Source organism: Fukomys damarensis, unplaced genomic scaffold, assembly GCF_012274545.1.
Source record: "Fukomys damarensis isolate Sample0158 unplaced genomic scaffold, DMR_v1.0_HiC HiC_scaffold_36, whole genome shotgun sequence".
Classification (NCBI taxonomy): Eukaryota; Metazoa; Chordata; class Mammalia; order Rodentia; family Bathyergidae; genus Fukomys; species Fukomys damarensis.
The window spans coordinates 48,557,670-48,578,103 of record NW_022900948.1 but is presented as its reverse complement, the minus strand read 5'-3'; the positions used below and the strand labels follow the sequence as shown (position 1 = coordinate 48,578,103).

The following is a 20,434-nucleotide window of genomic DNA, read 5'->3' as shown; positions in this document are numbered from 1 at the left end:
AGGCCAGGGGGGGCGGGAGCGGGGCGGGGCGGGGCCGGGCCGGGCCTGTGGGAAGCCTGAACGACCGAGGGAGGGGTTGCTGGAGGGGCCATGTGCCCATCGTCAGCTCTCCAGGAAGGGCTGAGGGGCTCGAAGCTGCCCTCAGCCATGGCTGCCTGGGAGCTGTGCCGGTGTGGGCGGTGAGGGTGCCCTCCAGCATCCAGAGGTGGGGTGCACGGCCTTAGCTGGCACCTGGCTGGCACTGCTGGGGGGGCTTGGGTGGCCCACTGGCCTCCTGCTCCTGGCTCCCGGTGAGAGCCACACGCTGCTCATCCATGCGCTTGGCTTGCACCCTCTGGACGAGGCTGAAGAAATCCTCGTCTGGCATGGTGGGGCCCCGGGGCGGCACGTCAGGGGGTGGGCAGCGCTGGTCGTTGATCCTGGAGGACTGGGCAGACATGGCAGGTGGGGGTCACACTACCCTGGCCCTTGGGGGCTCTCCCGGCAGGCCTGGCTGGCCACCTCAGCCCCCTGCATCCCCGGCCCTGGCACTGACTCCTGGGCCACGCCCCACCCTGCCCCCCGGCCAGATGGGTTGGGCAATACCTGCTCGGTGTGGTGGGAGCCGAGCCTGGGGCTGAGTGGCTGGGGGCCCCAGAGGTCCTGCTCCCAGGGCCCACTGACCCCCAGGAGCCGGCTGGGGCATGGCTGGCCCTTGGCACTGGCCAGGAGGGACCCTGGGGGGCCGGGGACACACAGCTCCTGAGCCCGTGATGAGGAGCTCCATGGGGCTCCCCCTTGGGCTAGGTGGCCCAGTCTTGGAGCCCTGCTGCCCTGGCTTGGACGCGAGGTGGCCTGGGGGGCTCCCGGGCTTCTCTGCAGGGCCTGGAGCAGAGGGGACAGGAGCTTCTGCAGCTGCTGGCGTGTGCGTGCGAGAGGACGGGGGTCTCTGGGCTCCTTGGAAGGGGCTGGCTTAAGGGTGGCCGCTGAGATGCCTGGCCCGCGGCCCTGCTTCTGCCTTCTCTGTGGGAACGAACGTCACATCCGGGAACTGGTGGGCCTTGTGTGGGACAGTGGTGCACCCCACCCCAGCCATCCTGACTCTCCCGAGCCCAACCCCAGCTTTCCTTTGCACTGTAAGGGCACCCGTGTCGCTGGCAGCCCCAAGGAGTCTTCCCAGACCAGTGTGTGGGGCAGCTTTAACGGGAGGCCAGCATGAGGGTCCCAAAGCTGGAGGAGCCCAGCCCACTCCCGTTGGCGTCCACAAACACCGGCCATGCCAGCCCTGTCCACCAGTCTGTAGCTCCACTCCCTGGAGGCCAGGATGCCAGGACACAGCCCGAGGCAGGGACCTGGCCACCACAACTGGCAGCCCACCCCTGGCTCCGGGCTGCAGACCCACCTGATACTTGATGAGCATGTTGAAGAACTCGTCCCCCGGCTCCTGGGGGTCCCCGTCACCGCGGAGGTGGCCCACGTTGTTGTGTGTGATGCGCAGGCCGGGCAGGCTGCCCACGCTGGCCCGCTGGTCATCTAGCCGGCGGCTCTGGGAGCTGGCGATGAGGTCGAAGAGCTCCTCTGTCTGCGGGGAGGCCGTCACGGAGGGCTGGGCTGTGGGGCAGAGTGTGAGGCCCAAGTGGGGGCTACTGACACCCGACGCCATTTCCTTCATGCATTCTGGGGACGTGGGGTCCTCTGCCACTGGCCTGCCCCACCCCTCACGGTGGGCTGCTGCGGCTGGCTCTTGGGGTCCCAGAGGGCCTGGCAGGAGACCCTAGCTGCCCCAGAGGCCCTGAGGGGAAAGGGGACGGAGCCTGGGCCCCGACTCACCGAGCCTCTCCTCCAGCGAGGCAGCAGCCGTGGCCTCGGCGGCCCCTGCCTGGCCTTCCTGCAGCGGGCAGCGCTGGTCGTCCATGCGGCTGCTCTGGAACTTACTCAGCAGGTCAAAGAAGCACTCCTCATCAGAGGACGGGACCCTTGGGATGCTCTGCGGGTGGGTGTGGGCTCTGAGCCCAGGCTGTGCACCAGCTCTGGGCAGAGGTCGGGACCCTCCCTGCTCCCCCAGAATGCTCCCACGCTCCCTGGTCTCCTCTGGGCTCTCCCTGCACCCTGCTCTTGAGACCCTGTCCAGGCCCCCAGCACAGCACTGCCTGGGGACAGACGGATGGATCCAGGAGCGGACCCTGGCAGGAGGTATCCTGGGTGGCCACAACGAATGTGCTGGCAGTGGGCAACGTGGCAGCAATCACCAGCAGATAGAGGTGCCAGCAGCAAGCAACCTTACCCAAGGCATCCAGGTGTGGGAGAAGCACTAAGGCCCTGGCCGTCCTGTAAGCCAGGGATGGCTGAAGGGCAGATGTGAGGGGACAGATAGAAACCCCTCGGATCAATGGGGCCCGTCAACCAGAGCAGTCCCCAGGCAGGGAGTGTCAGGAGTGCCAGGCCACCTGCCCACCAGTCTTCCCTACCCACACAGCCCCGAGTCCTGCCTGCCCCTGGAGTGTGGGGTAATCTCAGGACCCTGGCTGGTGGACAGGAGCTAACAGCCTGGCCAGTGGGGCCTGGGCCAGGGTTGACCTGGGGTCACCCGCCCATGGGGGTGGGGGAGAAGGGTGTGGTGGGCACAAAGCCTAACAGAAGGTCCCTGGGCCTGTGAGCCAGCACGGCCTCAGCTCCTACATCCACAGGGCCCAGAGCCAGGAGAGGGCTGAACAACAGCATTGGATCTACCGTGCTGGACATGGCCTGAAGTTTCTGCCACCTGTGGTCCCCATGCATTGGAGACAGTCCTACGCCCAGCGACTGAGGCCCAGAAGGCCGTGTGCCCGGCCCTAGGTCATACAGTGGCAGGAGACAGCAGGTCCTGGGGACTGTCCCAGCGTAGCACCAGGCTCAGGTCTCCAAGGGTGTGTGGACAGGAGGTGGCCACAGCCTGCTTGGGGCCGGCAGCCCCCTCCCACCCTCCCCTGCTCTGCTGTCAGGAAGTAGGAGAGGAGGGGGACCCTCTGCTGAGGGCTGCACGGGTGCGGGCAGGAGGCCACGGGCCCTCAACCCAGCCCGTGTCTGCCCCAAGCAAAGGTGGGGCTGCCCAGCCACGCTCCCCCAGGAAGGGCAGGACAGGGTCCTCCCCTAGGCTGGAGCTTGGGCTGAAGGGCATGTGAGGAGGAGCAAGGTTTGCCCCGGGCCCCAATCCCCACCCACAGGATGTCACAGCAGGGCCCTCTCCGGGGTCCTGACCTGCCAACCCCCTCCCGGCCCTGAGCCATCGCTCCTGCTGGGGTGGGGGGGGCTGCAGCCCAGGTAGAAAGCTTGGCTCCATGCAGCTGCAGGGGGGCCCTCACCCCACCCAGAAGCACAACTCAGAGCACACCACTGGGTCCCACAGGGCTCACCCCACACCCAGCCTCTCCTCTGAAGTTCTGAGATCCCTCAAGTCTGGCAGCAGTCTCCCCTGCTGTCTTCTAAGCCCGGTTCCCATGGGAGTAGGGCACAGCTTGGTCAGGTCTGTCCCACTGGGGCCAGCGGAGGCCCCTGTGCACCCTAGCCTCTCCTGGGCCAGGGACCCCACACTCACGCCAGACCACGGACTCCTTCCTGCAGCAGCAACCGGGAGCTGCACAGGGCACCTGGCCAAATGCAGCCTGGGAAGGACGCCAAGGTGCCCAGTGCTGCCGCCACAGCCAACACCTGCCCGGGGTGCCAGGCGCTGCCTCCTTGCCGATGCCGGGGCCCCAGTGTTCACTCGATGCTTAAATAGGACCCAGGGAGAGGACTTGGCCCTCCCAGCACCGCCCTTGCTGGATCACTCACAACACCCACGAGTGAGCTCTCAGGCTCACACACACATGCACGCACACGAGCACACACCCAGGCTGCTCTGTAAACACTTCCATGGCCCTGAGCACAGCACAGTCCCTCGCTCCCCTGGGGCTGTGGGCGTCGCCAGGAGGTGAGGGGGGGCAGGCAGCCCCTTGGAAAGCCCTTCACCCCACCACGTGGGCTCCTCCGAGGTAGGGCTGAGGGAGCCCCCGATCCTGGACACAGGACCCCCACAGGCAGCCCTGGCTCTCTCAGCCTGGTGGCCCTCAGCACTGACCCTGACTCTGGGCCTGTGATACCAGGCCTGGTATCACAGCCCTGGGGCTCCTGTGAGAAGCAGGCTGCACCTGAAGAGGTACGCAGGTCCCCAGGGTCCCTGCCTTCTTCCTGTGACAGGAGCGCAGTGGGACGAAAGGTTGGGGGCGGCCTCCCCAGGCTTGAGGGAAGGGTGGGCTGCAGACAGGCACCGAGCTAAGAATACCCAGCCCACCCACGCCCTCCGCAGGCTGGGGCACTGATTAGGCCCGGGAGGGACTATTTTTAGGCTAATTTCTGGGAGTTTGGGCCCTGGTACCCTTCTCCCAGGCTCTGAGCTCTGCTCCACACCTGCACCCTGCCTGTGCGCACCCCTGAACCTTACCAGCGGCCCTGTGCCCAAAGAAGGTCCTGACCACCAGCCTGTGTCCCCTGCTTCCATGCACACACCTGGCCACGCGGTGGAGAGGCCTGCACTATGCCTGGAAGGGCTCTCGCCCACAGCACTGGCGCCCCAGGCTTGGCAGTGGGCCCTCCCTGGTCCTGTCACTTGCCCTGCCCAGCCCTGCAGTCCCCGTCTGCTCAGGGCCCCACGCCTGGCTAGGTGGATTGGGACCCTGGGTCAATGTCAGCTCCCGCTGTCCTCTCCATCAGAGGCTCTGCTGCCCTGGCCACATCTCTCGCATGGCTCCAAATGTGTCCCCAGCCCCAAGCCCCTGAAAGGGACGAGGAGAGCCCCCCTCCCACGCCTAGCAGGAGCTGCAGTCCCGGGCACCTCCGCTGGGGGGCTCCAGGACACCGCTGGGGCTGCTGACTGCCTCACCTCCCAGAGGCTCCGTGGGGACACACAGGGCTGGGGTCCCTGCCAACTAGCCCTGAACTTCCGAGGGTGCCCAGGTGGAGGGACCAGCGCCCTCAACCGGGACAACCAGAGCCTCATAGCGAACACAGCCCTATGACTCGCAGATGGGTCTGAAGGCCCAGTGAGGCTGGGGATGGGGCAGGGACAGAGAGCAAAGCCACAAAAGGGCAACTGAGGCAGCCACCAGAACCTCTGCCTTCCCAGAGTTCCTGTCCAAGCTGAGGGCACCTACCGTGCGGGGCACCTGCACACAGACGTCGGCACTGTCCAGGGGGGAACGGCTGCCCTCCCGAGGCCTCCTCTCGGTAGTGTCTGACCCTTCCTGGTACTTCCGGCTCCTCACAGGGAGGGGCAGTGAGTCCCTGCCAGGACCCCGCCAGTCCGCACTGTGGCAGGCATCTCCATTTTGTTCCTGAGAGGGCAGACATGGGTGGGAGGATTCCAGCCCACCTCCCCAGCTCAGGATGGCCTGGGGGTGCTGCCCCACTCCCACAGGGCACACAGGGAGGAGGAGGGGAAGGGTGGGATTTCTAGGTACAGGGCTGTCGGTCTTGTCACCCAAGAAATAGCAGTGAGCATGGTGGCCTTGAGCTTGGAACCCATGCTGGGCCTGCAGGGGTCCACACCCAGCCAGTGCTACAGCGGAGGAACCAGAGGCCCCTGGCCCAGGGCTGGACAGCGCCACACCTGGTCCCCAAAACTGTCTGGGGTTTGCCATGCTCTGCCAGCCTCCTTACCAGAGGAGCCTCTGTTTCCCCTTTGGGCAGGGAGCAGGCAGGAGCCCCTGGGCTCTGGGGACGCTGGGGCTGGGTAGGGACATGGAAGGGACACACGGCTTGGTGAAGCAGCTGGCAGGAACGTGGGGCCATGTGGGGGTCCGGTACAGGGCCGCTGGGGGGCTGGTGGCAGATGGGCCCAGCAGGGCCTCCAGTGGCCAAGGGCTCATTTGTCTCCCAGCAGACAGGACCAGGCCATGCCGCAAGAGCTCAGCAAACAGGCTCCCCAGGGTCATCAGCCTGCCACCCACAGCTGGTGTGCCCTGCCGTCTACTCGTGCCTGCTCACCCGCTCCGGGGGCAGCCGCAGCAGGTCCCAGGCCTCCGCACTCAGCCTCTGTGTCCTCTTGGGCCTGGCACCTGGAAGACAGTGTGGCCCCGTCACCAGTGTTGGCCTGAGCCTAGGGCCAGGCGGGGGCCCTGGGAGACCAGTGATGAGCTTTCCCAACAGCCCCACGAGAAGGAACGCTGTGTCCCTCTGTCCCCAGATGGTTGGCAGCAGACACGCCAGCCCGGTGGGGATGTCTGGCTTTGGCGCCCCCACCAGGACCATCCTGGAACACAGGACTCTCCCAGCCATGCCCCAGGCTTCCCAGCACAACAGCTCGCCCCCAGGTCCATGGGACCACCTGATTACCCTCCTGAAGTCACTCCACAGTGGCCTGGGGCAGGCAGGGGCCCCTGGGTCCACCGTAGGCAGCTCAGGCCTGGCCGGGGGCAGGGGAGGCCCCAGATGAACCCAGGTCAGCCATGCAGGGCCTTCCCCAGGACCGTGACCCGAAGCAGCTCTCAGATACTCGGCAGCTGTGCTGGGCAGGGTGGGCTGAGCCAGCCTTGGCTCCCTTTGGACTGGTCCCAGCCATGGGACCCCTATGTCCCCAGCCGCAGCGGGGGTGGAGGAATAGCCGCCTTGCCAGGTACTCATCAGACCCATGCTTGGTAGTAGAGCCAGAAGGACCCAGCTAGCCAGACTCCCCCTGACCTTCACCCAGGCTACCCCAAGATGGTGCAGGTGCAGCTCAGCCCTGAGCCCCAGCGCCAGCCCTGCCCACCAGGCAGGAGGTTTGGAAAGGTGAGTCTAGCTTCAGGTGCTACTCACAGAGCAGGGTATGGGGCCTGGGGACAGCCAGCCTGGCAGGGTCCCCACACATGGGGAGCCCAGACTGGGAGGACCAGGGCCAGGGGTGCCCAGCCAGCCACAGGGGAGGTGGCACACACTCCCACCAGGAACAAGGGTGGAGAAGGCCAGGCACCTTGAGGACCCCCAGCCTCTGCCCTGGCCCCTGTGACCACGCATGAGGAGCCTCATACCCACCCTTCCACCTGACCTCCTAGGGCCCAAGCCCCCTCTCTGCAGACACGTGTGGGACACAGTCAGGTGGACGTGGAGTGCAGTGAAGGGCGATGAGCCCAGCAGCTCCTGGTGCCAGGAGGATGCTCTGGTGGCCGGCCATGTCACTGCCCACATGGGGCTTACCCCAAGCCTGCCATGGCCAGCCAGGCCGCCTGCTGCCCAGCTGTCGGCCCAGACCAGCCCAAAGTGAATGCGTAAGGACCCTAAGAAGCAGGCGGTGGCTATGAGTGGCTGGGACAGGTGGCACAGAGGAGGGAGTGGGAACCTGAGGGGCATGGGTCTGCCCTCCCCTGTTCCACGCAAGGCTCTGACCAAGGCCCTCCTCGCCCCTGCTCTCCAGTGGTCAAGAAATGAAGTGACCTTGATTCAGAGGGCACTTGGGGCTCTGCAGAGGGTCTGGGCAGGGGACTGCCAGCCTACCCCTCACACGCCGATGTGGCCCAGAGCACCCGGGGAGCAGCCACCTGCTGCCTCTCTACTCCACACAGTGCCCAGAGCAGCCCCCAGGCCCTGGCAGCAGGGCTCGGAGGGTCTCCCCCCCGCTTCCGACGCGGCACATCCTGCCAGAGCTGAGGCGCCCTTGCACTGAAGGGGACAGGATGGGGAAGGGGGCTGGGTCCCAAGGGGCACCCCCACCCCAGATCAGGAGGGTATCCTGAGGAAGGGACAGTGGACACTGCTGAGACCATGTGCCCCGGAGCTCGGGGCCTTCACTGACCACCCCAGCCGGGACCCCACACCGTCGCACTCCAGGACAGGCAGGGCCTGTTTCTCGGCTGCCCCTGAAGCACTGGGTGCTAGGCTGGGTCCCTCTTTCTTGCGTGCCTGTCCCTGGGCCCTGCACAGCTGGCCCTTCTGTTCTTTGCCCCGCTCCTGGCATCCTTTTCCTTGTGGCAGGGTGGGCGGGGCAGAGGCTCGCAGGCACAGCTAAAGGCACCTTCTGTCTGGAGTCCACCAGGGCCCCATGTCCCCCTGCTGGCTTCCTGTCCCTCCTGCTACCCAGGAGAGGTCTGGGAAGCACCCTGGCCCCACCATTGTCTCTGTGCCTGCAGGCTGTGTCCTGTTCGTGGGCAGCTGCCCTGTGCCCCTAAAACTCTGAAGCCCTGGCTCTCTAGCGTCACCAGAGCTGGATCCATCCACTCTCACTCATGGCAGCTGTGCCACTGTCGGTGCCTTGCTCGGTGCCCAGCCTGCCCTTCGTCTGCAGTGAGAGCCGAGTTGGATCCACTACCGCCCCACTGCCGCTGCCTTTCCCTCTGCTCTGCTGGTGCCAGACAATGTGGGGCCCAAGCTGATGGGCTGACTGCTGCCACCACAGGCAGGACATGCAGGGTGGAGGGCACCTGCTGTGGGGCCTGTCGGGGATGAGGCAGAGCGCAGACAGCCCCATGGGGGCGCCTCCCTCTCCCCGTCACACACTGGTCTTGCTGTTTCCCTGCTCTGGTACCCCGTGTCCTCAACAGCACAGTGGGTTGGGGCAGCCCCACAGGAGGGGTGGTGAGTTGTCCCATGGGGTCTCTGCCCCCTGTGGGGGCCCCTGACGGCTGGGCAGGGTCAGCTCCAGCTGCAGAAGTCGCCTGTGGTTATCAAGCAGGAAAGCCAAGTGGCACTGGATGCTGGCTTCAAGGCCAGTGACCACCAAGGGGCCCCACAGCCACCCAGGCCATGCCCACCCCACCCCCACCCCACCAGGTTGCAGCCCCCTGCAGCTGCTGATGTCTAGCTAGCTCCCCAAGCCCCACCAACTGCATGGCCACTGAGGGCCTCTGGGCAGCTTCTGGAAGGCAGGGCTGGCCTACCCAGCACCCAGTGCTGCAGGACAGATGATACACCCCCACAAAAGCCCCTCAGCACCTGTCCCCAGAGCCCAGACTCCTGTGGTCCCCCGGACCCCACCCCTGCAGCTCACCTGAGTGGGTGGGTCCCCCAGGGCCGCCCAGACTCTCAGGACCTGGGCTTGTCCCCAGCAGCTGCATCCCAGCTGGACACCCCAGCCCCAGCAGCAGGGGCCAGATGCTGCCTGTGCCTACTGCAGCCCTGCCACTGTAGCCCGTTGGGAGAGGCTTCTGTTGGCCGGGTGGGCAGGGTCTGGCACTGGCTCGGGCAGGACGGGGAGGCGGGGCAGGAGGACAGAAGCGGTCTTGTCCCTGGCTGCTCACCCGGGACAGCCCCCTTTCCTGGCTGGGACAAGGGCTAGAGCTGGCTGTCGCTGCGGGAACTTTTCCAGGAGCTGCCAGCCCTGCCCCCACCTGCTGCCCAGCTTCCAAGGGTGGCCACACTGGCCAGGGGACACGGGGCAGGGGCTGAGCTGGGGCTCTGCATAGAAAGCCACAGCCAGACAGACACTGTGTCCTGGGACAGGGAAGGGCGGCACGTCATACTCACCCAGTGCCCCACCCTCACCCACACAGAAGCTGGGGCTGCATAGAAAGCCACAGCCAGACAGACACTGTGTCCTGGGACAGGGAAGGGCGGCACGTCATACTCACCCAGTGCCCCACCCTCACCCACACAGCCACCGCCCAGTGGGGGCTCTGGGGATGGACCTGGCCACGCTCTGCTCTCAGCACCCCTTCACAGTACAGGTCATGGAGGGAAGCCCCTCAAGCCACATGCAGCCCTTGCTGGGCCCTGGAGACCAAGGCAGTGGGCTCTACTCCTGCCCCCAGCTGGCACAGCACCCTCACTGGCTGCATATTAATCTGTCTGCTCCGTGGGAAGTGCTCTGTCCTTGGGCGAGCTGGTCGCTGACCTGGTGAGGTCACTAGTGGCCCTGCCAGCACTTCCCATCTGTACTCTGAGCACACAAGGCCGGGCTCCCAGCTGAGCCTCAGACTGTGGGCAACAGCAGCCTTCCTGTTCTCCGAGTCAGCCCTATGGTGCCACCAGGGTCATGGGTCCGAGGGGCTCAGGGAGACCACAGGTCCTTGGTGTCAGGGGACGTGGCATCCAGCTGGCCACCTCTTTGCTCAAGCTGCCCTGCCTCTGGAGCACACAATGCTGTCCCGCCTCTAATCGCTCCTGGTCCCTGAGCTGCCCAGTGGTGACACTGCCCCTGCCTGTCTCCTCAGCACGTTTCCGTGCCCCCAGCTATCTGTCCACTCACCCCACCCCCAACGTCAGCCCCTGAGAGTGGCGGGGGCCTCTGAATCAGGCCAGTGAGGCAGGCCGTGGACACTCAGCTGTGGGTGCCACCCTGGGTCAGGGAGCTTGCTGCCTCCTGGTGGCTCCTTCCTCAGCAGCCACCGGCAGCACCTGGCCCCTGGCCCCTGCACCCCTGGCATCAGCCACACTCGCTCCCTGGCATCCCTCCCACCATACCCACGCCTGGTCAGCACCCTGACTGTGACCAGGCTGAGGCTGGAGTATGAGGAGCAGGACGGCTCTCGGCTGGGAACTCACCTTGGGCCTCATAGCCAGCCAGGTCCGGCTTCTCTATGGCAGCCGGGCTGCTCAGCGGGCCCAGTGCCAACTGCAGCTGGGCAACGTTCATGCGGGCTGTCAGCTCCCCATTGCGGTCCCCGATCTGCTGTGAGCAAGCAGGGGGTGAGTGATGGCCCCCAGGGCACTGCCCCTGACCTGCTGGACAGCCTGGGCTGGCCCCCAGGGGTGGCATCCCCTGGTCTGTCCCTGGGCAACTCCGAAAGTGCTCAGGGCCTTGTGGCCTGGCCTGCCTGGGCTCGGCTTCCTCAGCTGGAAACGGGCATCTGCACTGTGGGGGGCTCTCTGGGGGAGCCCTGCTGCTCCTGTGGCCTTGTTCCAGGGGGTAAGGGCAGGGCAAAAGAAGGACCCACGGGGACCCAGAACCCTAAGGGTGAAGACGTCTCGCTCCCCACCACACTTGAGGATTCAGGGACAGGGCAGGAGGGCATGGGGCTTGAGACAGCTGCTCACCTCCTGGGAGATCTGCAGGTGCTTCTTGGCGAAGGTCAGGGCCTGCGCTGGGCTCCCCATGGACAGGTACGTGTTCCCTAGACTCCAGCATGCTCGGCCTTCACCCACCCTGCAGAGAGGAAGGGTCCATGCCCACGCTCCCCACCTGCCAACCACCCCAGGAAGGCCCAATGGCAGCCACCGCCTTGTGACCCCAGGTTGCCTCTGCCAGCAGCAAGGGTCCCACAGGGCCCCCAGGCCCAGGAGCACGGACAGAGTAGTGGGACAGCGTGTTCTAGGCTGTGGCGGCCCCCACTGCACTCATGGTCCAGGGCCTCCCACAAATTCCCACCACCAGGGAGCAGCTCCAACCAGATTCAGCAATACCACCTGCTCAGAATTATGAGCACAGCAAGACTTGGTGGTGTACACCTATATTCCCCAAACTTTTGGAGGCAGCAGCAGGAGGATCACAAATTAGAGCCTAGTCTAAGTAATTTATCTCCTTATCGAGACCCAGTCTCAAAAAATAAAGTATAGTAAGGGCTGGGGACAGAGCTCAGGGCAAAGGCCTTGGGTTCAATGCTCAGTCTCTCTCTCACACACACACACACCCCAATCCACAACAAAATCCTGGTGTTTGATCCCCGGTACCAAAAATAACAACCCCCCCAAAAAACCCTGGAAAAGCCTGACTAAAGTGGGTTCCCAGGAGCTGGTTCTGCCTTCAGGGAGGCTTTTGGGGCCCTCTGGGCGGGGCAAGGGCCGTACCCTGTGGGTGGGGGGCTGCCGGTGCTCAGCCCCTTGGCCTGGTTCGCCCCCTAGTGGCCGGTTTGGCAGTCTCTCCTGTGCTCCCCAGGCTGCTAGGCCACCTGTTTTCCAGGGGAAACGCTCCTGACAGGGACTTAACCACTGCAAAGGGAGGTGACGCAGTGGGACTGCTGCCCCTGTCTGCTCCAGGACATTTCCACCACAGCCCCTGGGAAGTTCTTCGTGGAGCTCTCAGGCCTGAGGCTGCCCCGTGCAGTGCCTGTCTCCCAGGGGGGTGTTTCCATAGCGACGAGAGCGGCAGGGGCCCTGGATCCCAGCGCCCCGGATCCCAGCGCCCTCAGCCTCGCACCTGTCGGCCAGCTCCTGGGCAATGAGCAGGTGCCGCAGGTGGAACTCGGCCGCCCGCTCGTGGTCCCGCAGCAGCGTGTAGGTGTTGCCGAGGCTGTAGCAGGCCTGCGCCTCCACCGCCTGGTCCCGCAGCTGCCGCGACAGCTGCAGCGTCTTCCTGCAGAGTGGGCAGAGGGTCAGCTCTGGACAGACAGAGAGGACTAGAGGGCCAGATGCAGGCTTCCTGGTCCCCTCTACCCCACGTGGGGTAGAGGTGCGGTGAGGAGGGACCCTGTGCCGGTCTCCACCCCAGGACGGCCCTGGGATCTCTCTGGCTGTGTCCTTGTCCTCCATGGCCACAGCAGACATACTGAGTTCCCCACCAACTTTCCAACTGGGGGAGTCCAGGATGGCCAGGCCCACCACTCCGGGCCTGAGATGGGTGTTTAGGGCTCGGAGAAGGGCCCACTCCTGACAGCCCAGCTCCACCCAGCAGCCACTGCACAGGCCAGGAGGCTAGAGAACAGCACCCGCCAGGGATCCTGGCCCTTGGGGAGGCTGAGCAGTCGGCGCCCACCCAGCCCGGTGTCCTTCCCTCGCCCCCCCTGCTCCCCCACAGTGGGGCTGGGTGGGGGCCGCCTACTTATAGTACTCCGCAGCCACGTCAAAGCGCCCCAGGAAGATGTGCGCATTGCCCAGGTTGCTGTAGGCCCTCCTCTCAGCCGCCTTGTCCCCAAACTCCTTAGCGATGGCCAGGCGCTGCAGATAGACAAGGCTGGGGTCACAGAGCAGCCCTGGTGTGGCACCTCCTCCCAGGATGCCTGCCGGTGATGAGTGTTGGGGACAGACAGGAGCCCCAGGATCCAGCACAGGTAAAGCAGGGGCCGGCAGTGTCCCCACTCCAGCCCTGCCCGGCCGATGGAGACCAGCAGGCTCCACCCCAGTCAGCCCACCCGACATGCACGCCTGCTCACCTCCTTGTGGAAGGCTGTGGCCTCCGTGAAGTTGCCCAGAAGGTAATGCGTGTTGCCCAGGTTGCCATAAGCCCGGCCCTGTGCCGCTCGGTCACCCAGCTCCTTCACCAGGCACAGGTTCCTCCTGGGGTGGGGGCTGTGTGAGCCGGGTCCCTCCCTCCACCAGGAGCAGCCATACCTGCCCGCCCAGGAGGTGCTGGGAACTGGGCTCTTCCGGGAGTGCCAGAGAAAGAGGGCAGCTGGACAGGCTCCCTGGCTCCAGTGCCGCCAAGCCCGGTGGCTGAGGGTTTGGTCCGCCGGAGGGGTGGGACTGGGGTGGGGCCTGCAGGTGGGGTTGGGCAGGGGACTCCGTGCCTGGGTTGCTGCCCATTCCTGTGCCCTCACACGCAACTCTGCCAAGCCCCTGCCCTGTGCCCCTGCCCATCCACAGTGCCACTGACTCGTAGAACTCCGAGGCCCTGCGCAGCGTCTCGCGCACGTCGGGCGGCAGGTGCCCGGGGTCCTGCGCCGAGCTCCAGCACAGCTGCTTGCCCTTGGCGTGGTACACGTTGCCGATGTTGTACAGTGCCCTGGCCTCCCCGACCTGTGGATGGTGAGCAGGGCTGGGTGTGACTCTAGGCCCCCAGCTACCCGTGTGCCCCCCGACCTGTGGCCCACCGTCCTGGCTGTCCCAGGCTAAGGAGGGAGCCAGGGGAGCCCCGCTCTGCTCTCCCCCTCTGCCCGCTGGGGTGGTGGAGGTGGCCAGGCCCTCAGCTGTCCCTAACCCTAAGGGTAGAGCATGTGTACAACTGGCCCCTAGAAGCCGCAGGTTCTCTGCCCCTGTGGCTGTGAGGAGCTCGTGAAGGTAGGCAGTGGGCGGCTTGGGCAGCCAGGTCCCAGCCCTGAGCGGCTGCATGAACCGGAAGTGGCCCTGCTCCTGTGGGACCTCAGGCTCCTGTCACTGGGGGTCACTTTATCTTCACTCCCACAGGGAACATGCAGTGGGGCTCGATCCAGACACAGCGGTGGGAAGGCTGGGCAGCCCAGGGGGCTGGGATGGCCGCCTCCCTCACAGCCCTGCTCTGGAGTTGACAACTGACCTTGTCCCCCTGCTCCTGGGCAATGTCCAGGTGCCGCTGGCAGCAGACGACAGCCTCATCGAATCTGCCCAGGACCTTGAGTGTGTTGCCCAGGTTCCCACTGGCCTTGGCCTCCCCAATGCGGTCACCAATGGTCCTGGAGGGCAGGAGGAGTCAGGAGCCAGGACTGGCTGCTAGGGGCCCACAGGAGCCTGTGTCCCCAGAGTGACATGGCAGCGGGGGCTTGGGCTGGGGTCCTGGCTCAGGACCACTTCCTTTTCTGGGCCAGGCTGGGCAGAACACCCTGCCCAGAACATCAGCCCCGTGACTCAAGCAGTGAGGTTGGTGGCCGGCTGCAGGCCCAGACGCTGGGCCCAGTGCTGAGGAGGTGGCTGGGGGTGTGGAGAGGACCCGGGCAGGGTGGGAGACAGGGAAGGGGCACAGCACGGGCAGAGGCGACCCTGGGGAGCCCAAGGGGTGGGGAGTGGAGGGTGCAGGAGGGAGTCCCAGACCTGTGGCACTTGGGTCCCAGGGAGCACAAGGGTTCCAGGGAACTGGCCACCAACAGAGCAGGGGCAAAATAGGGAGAGGAGATGACCAAGTCCCAGGCCAGGAAGGGGTGGGCGAGGCAGGTGTGTAGGAGATGCCTGGGTATGGACAGACAGACAGACAGGCGTGGAGCCCTGGCCACTCACACACATGGACAGACGTGTCTGGCTGGACAGCAGCTGCTGGGGCCCCCCAGGTCCCGGCCCGTCACTGTCTGGGCCCTCGTGGGGCCGCTCCTGACCGTCCCCTCCCCAGGACAGCCGGCCGGGTGCTCACCGGGCCAGCAGCAGGTCATGTCTGTGGAACTGCAGGGCGCGGCCATGCTCCTTCAGGTAGAAGTAGGCATTGCCCAGCTGGCTGTAGATGGCGCTCAGCGTCTTCAGGTCCTCTGTGCCCACCTGCACGGCTGCCTCGAAGAAGGCCACTCCTGCCTTGAAGTCACCCGCCTTGCACAGCCGCTCACCCTCCAGGGCCAGCTCCAGGCACGAGGCCTCCATCCTGGGCGAGACAGGGTGTCATGGCCACCCCCAGCATGGAACCCCCTCACTGCTGCACCACAGGCTATGGCCTGGGCGGTGTCACCTGTGCTCACGGGCATGCTCACCTCTGCCCCCGCCTCCTTTCGCCTGACCCCCAGCAGCAAAGGCCGAGGGGCCCCAAGCACCACGGCACCCTGGGGTGGACTCTCCACCACCCACCAGGGACCATGGAGGCTCGGGGTGCAGGGGTGGGGCCTGATCCTGAGCAGGACCTGCCCCTTCCCCTGGCTCTCCAGCCCCTCCTTGGCCGGCCCAGCATCCGCCCAGTCCAACTGCAGCCCAGCAGGTGCCGCTGCCCCCTGGTGGAGGCTATGGGGGACAAGCCCCTCACCCTCGGGGCCTGCCAGCCTGGCAGAGCCACTTCCACTGTCCACAGCCACAGGCTCCTGCCAGGGCCTTGTGGTTGGCTCTGGCTGGGAGAGGGGAGCAGGCCCTGCTCAGGGCAGGGTGGCTGGGAGCTTGTCGCCTGACTACTGAGGATCTAGGACCCCTGACCATGGCTTGTGCAGTACCAGGTTGGGTCCTGGATGGGGTGGCGCCTCCCACTGCACAGGTCTCCCTGCCACAGGAGGCCGTGGGCACAGGCCAGGCACTGCTCACCAGGATTGCAGAGCCTCAGGCAGACGTAGCACATGGGGACACCGAAGCTCAGGCGAGCTCCTCCCCTCCACAGTGGATGCTGCTGAGGTTGGCGTTCCCACAACTGCCTGCTCCCCAGAAGCTAGCAGCAAAAGGAGGGGGCCACCCCTGCCCCACAGCCATCTTGCTGGGCCCTCTGGGGATGGCCATCCAGATACCTCCTTGGCCACTGGAGCCCACAGTCACCATGGCAACCAGCCACAATACAGCTCCTCTGGCCACGACCACACACGGGCTTTTTAAATAAAGCCTGCTTGTCCCCATCCAGCTGTCCTTGAACAGCTGGACATGGACCCTTGTCACTGTCCTTTGAGGATGTGGGTATGGGTTGGGAACAAACTGTGGACTCAGACCAAAGGAGGCTTCAGCCAGAGGCACAGGGAGGTGCACAGAGGGCCTTGCTGTGCCAGGAGATGTCTGCAGGTGTCTGGGTCGGGAGCCTCCTCTCCAGATGCCCAGGAAGCCCCCACCTACCCCCTGGGCCATCACACCTCTGCCTCCCCACGTTCCGCATCTTCTGCGCGTACAGCCACAGCTCCAGTCCCACAGGCAGCAGCAGTGGGCGCGGGTGGGGGGCGCCATACACCACCTTGCACACAGCTTTCTACGCCAAGCTCAGGGCTAGAGGCTGGCCCTCCATACCTGGGGCTGCAGCACCAGGCCTCTCTCCTGCTGGCCTCAGAATGCCCTGTCCCCCATGCCCCCAGGAGGAAGGCTGAAGGCTCAGCGGCCTCAGCTCTGGGAGACCTGGGGCAGGTGCTCTGGGGCCCCCATCCTGGCCTGACCCAGATCTTGGGATCAGGGGTGGCTCAGAGGCTGGATGCCGCTGACGGCAGAGGCTGGGGAGGGCTGGGGCAGGCGATAACCCTCCTGCCGCCTCTGGGGATAGGGAGGGCACGGTGCCTAAGCCAGCAGCCTTCAGGGTGTGCGGCTTCAGCCACCCAGTGTCACTGCCAACTCCTCGGGAAGCTTATGTGCAAGTGTAGCCCTGTGGCCGGCTCTGTGCCTGGGCCCTGGTCCTTGGGAGGCCGGGCTGCCTGTACTGGTGCTGAGCTCCACCGCAATACCCATTTGGCCACTGGAGACTGACCCAAACAGAGAAGCTGAGGTTCGGACAGGGTTGGCACCTGGCCTCTCCCAGCCTCTTGGGACCCATGTCCAGTCTGCTGCTCGCCTGACCCAGCTTGGTCCGAATGCTGCAGCCTTGTTGGCACCACCACAGGTGCCCGGAGGGGAGCAGGTCACACTGACACGGGGCAGAGTCCTCGATGCCCGCTTCCTGCCTGGGCTCCGAGGTGAGCACCAGGCCCCAGTTAGCCAGCACGTGGGTCACACAGGCTAGGGAGGCCACCCCCGCCAACTAGGCTGTCCCCAAACACCCCAGGGCCCTAGCCTCCTGTTCAGCAGCCCCCCATGTCCGGCTGAGTGTGGAACCCTCTGGGGGGCTGGGGACACCCCAGGGTGGAGGAAGACACTGGGTCCAGCCACAGACAGGGCTGCAGGGGCTCTGAGAGGCGAGGTCCTCGACATCGGCCCCCAGCGTAGAGTGGGGGAGCAGTCTGGCCTCTCCTAGACCCGCCAGCCCACCCACCCAGGGCCATGGGGAAGCTGGGGTGAGAAGGGTCCTTGTGGCTGAGCAGTAAGGGGAGGCCCAGTGGGGTCAGAGTGAGTAGGACGGTGGTGAGGGGCACTGCATGCTGAGGCCACCTTGGGGCACCCAGAGCAGGACCCCAGGCCCTGGGTAGTCCCCTGCCAGCTCCCTCTCAAGCCAGTCACAGTTCACTTGGGGACAGCTCAGCCACGGTAGGGCCAGAACCTTGGTCTCCCTCACAGCTGCAGTGCCAGGCCTGCAGGCTACCCTCTCCTCCCTTCATACATGCTGCAGGCCCCAAGGCTTTGCCCCTTTGATCACTTGCCAAGGTGCCCCAGTGCCCTGGGGACCCCAAGAGGCTGCAGCCCCTGGGCTGGGCTGTCTGGAGTCCCCAGGAAGCCTGTGGAGCCCAGGGGCTCCCAGAAAGCCCAGACTCAGGGATAGAGATGGGGCTTTATAGGGGAGGGGACTTGACGGCCCTGCCAGTTGCACCACCCCAGGCCCATGGGACCTGTCTCTGCCTGGGATCGCCGGTGCTGTGAGCTGAGGCAGTGCTTAGTTGGTGGGCAGTAGCCACCTCTGCCTCTCTGGAGAAGAAAGGCCCTGCCCTCCAGGAACCAGCACCTCTTGACTGCCCCTCCCTGGGGTCCTGACCTGGATTCACTCCAACCTACTCTGGCAGGGTCACTCCCTGTGCCTCTCTCTGTAAAGAGCTGGCAGTGCCAGACCACAACGGCCAGGAGCCAGGACGCCATCTGCCAAGGTTCCGTGGCTGCCTGCCGGTGTCCCGGTCAGTAGAGAGGCCAGCGTAGCTGCTGTGGCCACCACATCTGCCTCCCCTGGTCTCAGTACCAGCAGTGTCCCCAGGGAGCCATCAGCTCAGGGCCCCAACCCAGTGGCCCTGGCTAGGCCCCCGACACTTCTGCTGGCCCCTCCTGGCTCCATGGGGCCCTGGCACCCACGCCAGGCTGGATCACTACTCCTCCCCTTCCTCCCCCTCTGAGGCACAGGACCCTGGCCAACCTCGAGCCCCCGTTCACAGGGCCCCAACTCCCCACCCCACCAGTCACCCTGAGGGCGTCCCACAGAGTGACACCCTCGATACCAGGCAGGGCACAGTGGGTGTCATGGTGGGAGCAGGAGTTGGTAGAGGGCACAGACTGCAGGGTCACCGGCCTTAGGAGGGAGCCTGTGCCAGGAGATGGAAGCGACCTCGGGGGCTTACGCCCCGGGACCTGTCAAGGGCAGTGCCCAAGCAGGGGCAGAGTAAGAGTGGGGTTCATGGGGAGCCCGGGGTCACGCCCAAGGCTGCTCCTTCTGGTGCCGGTGCTGCCACCTGGGTTTTATTCTAGCAGATCACAGGGTCTGGGAGGCCAGGAGAGGAACCTGGGTCCCCACTTCACAGCCCCACATCCCAGAGCCCTGCTCTGAGCCAGGGGCCCTGTGCTGACCTCACCCTGGCCCCAATTGCTCTGGCTCTCTACCCCACCTGGCGATTCCATGTGGGAACTTCGGGGGCTCATAGACCCCCCTGCCCACCTCAGGGTGCCATTCAGACACAGCTACCTCCTAGAGTCCAAGCCTTTCCAGGTGGGGAAGTGATGTAGGTCCCCCAGAAACCTCAGGGCACCCCGTCCACCTGGTGTCATGAGCCCGGCCACGGCCCTGGCTCCCATGCCAGCAGATGACTTGTGTTGGATGGGACACATGACAGTGGACTTCTGTGCCCCAGGATCCCTGGGATCTGATGCCAGGGACCCTCCTCCCTGACATCCTCCTGCCCCGTGAGGACCAAGTGCCCTCCTTGGGGGCTCATGGCCCCTCAGCACGAATCTGGGCTGGCTCAACCTTTTGGGCTCAAGATGGGCCTCACCTGAGAGGAAGGGGCCGGGCCGGGCCCAGGGCCTCTCCAGTGTCCCCAGGTACTGTCCTACCCCAGAGAGTTCCCTGAGCTGGGTTTGCCCAGTGTGTTCCCATAGGACCCCTGGCTTGGGGCTTCTGCGGGTGACTCATGGGTGTCAGCTGTGTGTCGGCCCCCCTGGTCCATATGAGGGTCTCCCGGGGCCACCGCTCCCTCCCTCCCTGCACAGCGGGCCCACTCCTCAGGAAGTGCCATGCTGGGGTTACTCTGGGGGGACTGGAGGGGCCTCCTGAGTCTGCGGAGGAACAGTCCTTGCCCCTCCCCTGCACGGCCCAGCTCTGACCCCGAAACCACAATGGATGCTGTCTTGGCCAGTGGCGGTGGCAGAACAGAGATGGCGGGGCAGCCTCCTTTGGTGTGAGGTTCTGGGCACAGGCTGCCGGCTGGGTCAGACTGCTTGGGGCCGGGACCCCAGCAGGGAAGCCCCCAACCAGAGCGGCCAGAGGAAAGAGAAGAGCGGTGCCTCAGAGTCAGGGCTGCGGGGCCATCCAGGGCCTGGCCGGCTTCAGCCTCTGAACCGGGTGCTGTTGCTGAGACGAGCACCCACCCAGCCCTAGGCCCAGTCTGAATGAATTGGCAGCACCCAGCCCACTTGGGGACCAGCTGCAGCTGCCCGGGTACCACCTTGGGGTACACCCTCCACGGGCAGGGAGTCACGGGCACGTGCCACCCGGCCAGAGCCACTCATCATCACCAGGTGCCGGGTCACCTGTGGTCTGCTCCAAGGCAAGTGTCTGCCGGCAGGTACACGCCCACCTGGTGGCTGGCTCCTGCCCTGTCCTGCCGCCTGGGGTTCGTGGTGGCCAGGCAGAGAGAGACTGCGGTCTCCGGTCCTGCCGGCCCTGCACAGTCGTGACGGTGCCAGGCTAGGGTGGCCTCTGGGCAGCGAGCCCCACACAGAGCCAGGCCCTGTGGTCAGCAGAGCGGGGAGGAGAAGCCATGTCCCTTGGCATCCTTCAGGCTTGCTTGGGCAGGGGCTGGAGACTGCGAGCCCCCTGCTCTCGCTGTGCCCTGGTAGCCGGGGAGGTGCGTCCCTGTCCCGGGTCACACCACACGCCACCTCCTGGGCCGCCTTTGTTCCGGGCCGCCCCGCCCTGTCCCCCGCTGTCCCGGCCCCATCCTACCTGGAGTAGAGGCGCCTGGCGGCA

The 20,434-nt window shown here is 65.7% G+C and overlaps 1 protein-coding gene across 3 annotated transcripts; it reads right to left on the bottom strand.

The window, feature by feature from the left end:
* Nucleotides 1-24: 24 nt before the first annotated feature.
* Gpsm1 (G protein signaling modulator 1) lies at nucleotides 25-20,428 on the bottom strand. 3 transcript variants are annotated; one of them, XM_019205217.1, is made up of 14 exons: nucleotides 20,411-20,428; nucleotides 14,873-15,094; nucleotides 14,069-14,204; nucleotides 13,430-13,572; nucleotides 12,990-13,113; nucleotides 12,659-12,774; nucleotides 12,038-12,193; nucleotides 10,939-11,047; nucleotides 10,447-10,573; nucleotides 5,980-6,050; nucleotides 5,148-5,327; nucleotides 1,810-1,966; nucleotides 1,382-1,590; nucleotides 25-427 (listed from the first exon to the last, which is right to left on the bottom strand). In XM_019205217.1, the coding sequence occupies exons 2-14, from the start codon at nucleotides 15,091-15,093 to the stop codon at nucleotides 221-223; spliced, it is 1,956 nt and encodes a 651-aa protein (XP_019060762.1). In that variant the 5' UTR covers nucleotide 15,094; nucleotides 20,411-20,428; the 3' UTR covers nucleotides 25-220. The 3 variants fall into 3 exon arrangements, with proteins under 3 accessions (XP_019060762.1, XP_019060763.1, XP_033614958.1); XM_019205218.1 differs by having other exon boundaries at nucleotides 10,447-10,570; XM_033759067.1 differs by lacking the exons at nucleotides 14,873-15,094; nucleotides 20,411-20,428 and having other exon boundaries at nucleotides 10,447-10,570; nucleotides 13,426-13,572; nucleotides 14,069-14,127.
* Nucleotides 20,429-20,434: the final 6 nt, after the last annotated feature.

Bases quoted from the DNA above. Each gene is read 5' to 3' on its own strand.
- Gpsm1 (XM_019205217.1), bottom strand. From the start codon at position 15,093: ATGGAGGCCTCGTGCCTGGAGCTGGCCCTGGAGGGTGAGCGGCTGTGC. The intron at 14,205-14,872 runs GTGAGCACCCGG...CCTGCCCTCCAG, and splicing joins CATGACCTGCTGCTGGCCCG to GACCATTGGTGACCGCATTG. The intron at 428-1,381 runs GTGGGTCTGCAG...ATGTCTGCCCAG, and splicing joins ACATGCTCATCAAGTATCAG to TCCTCCAGGATCAACGACCA.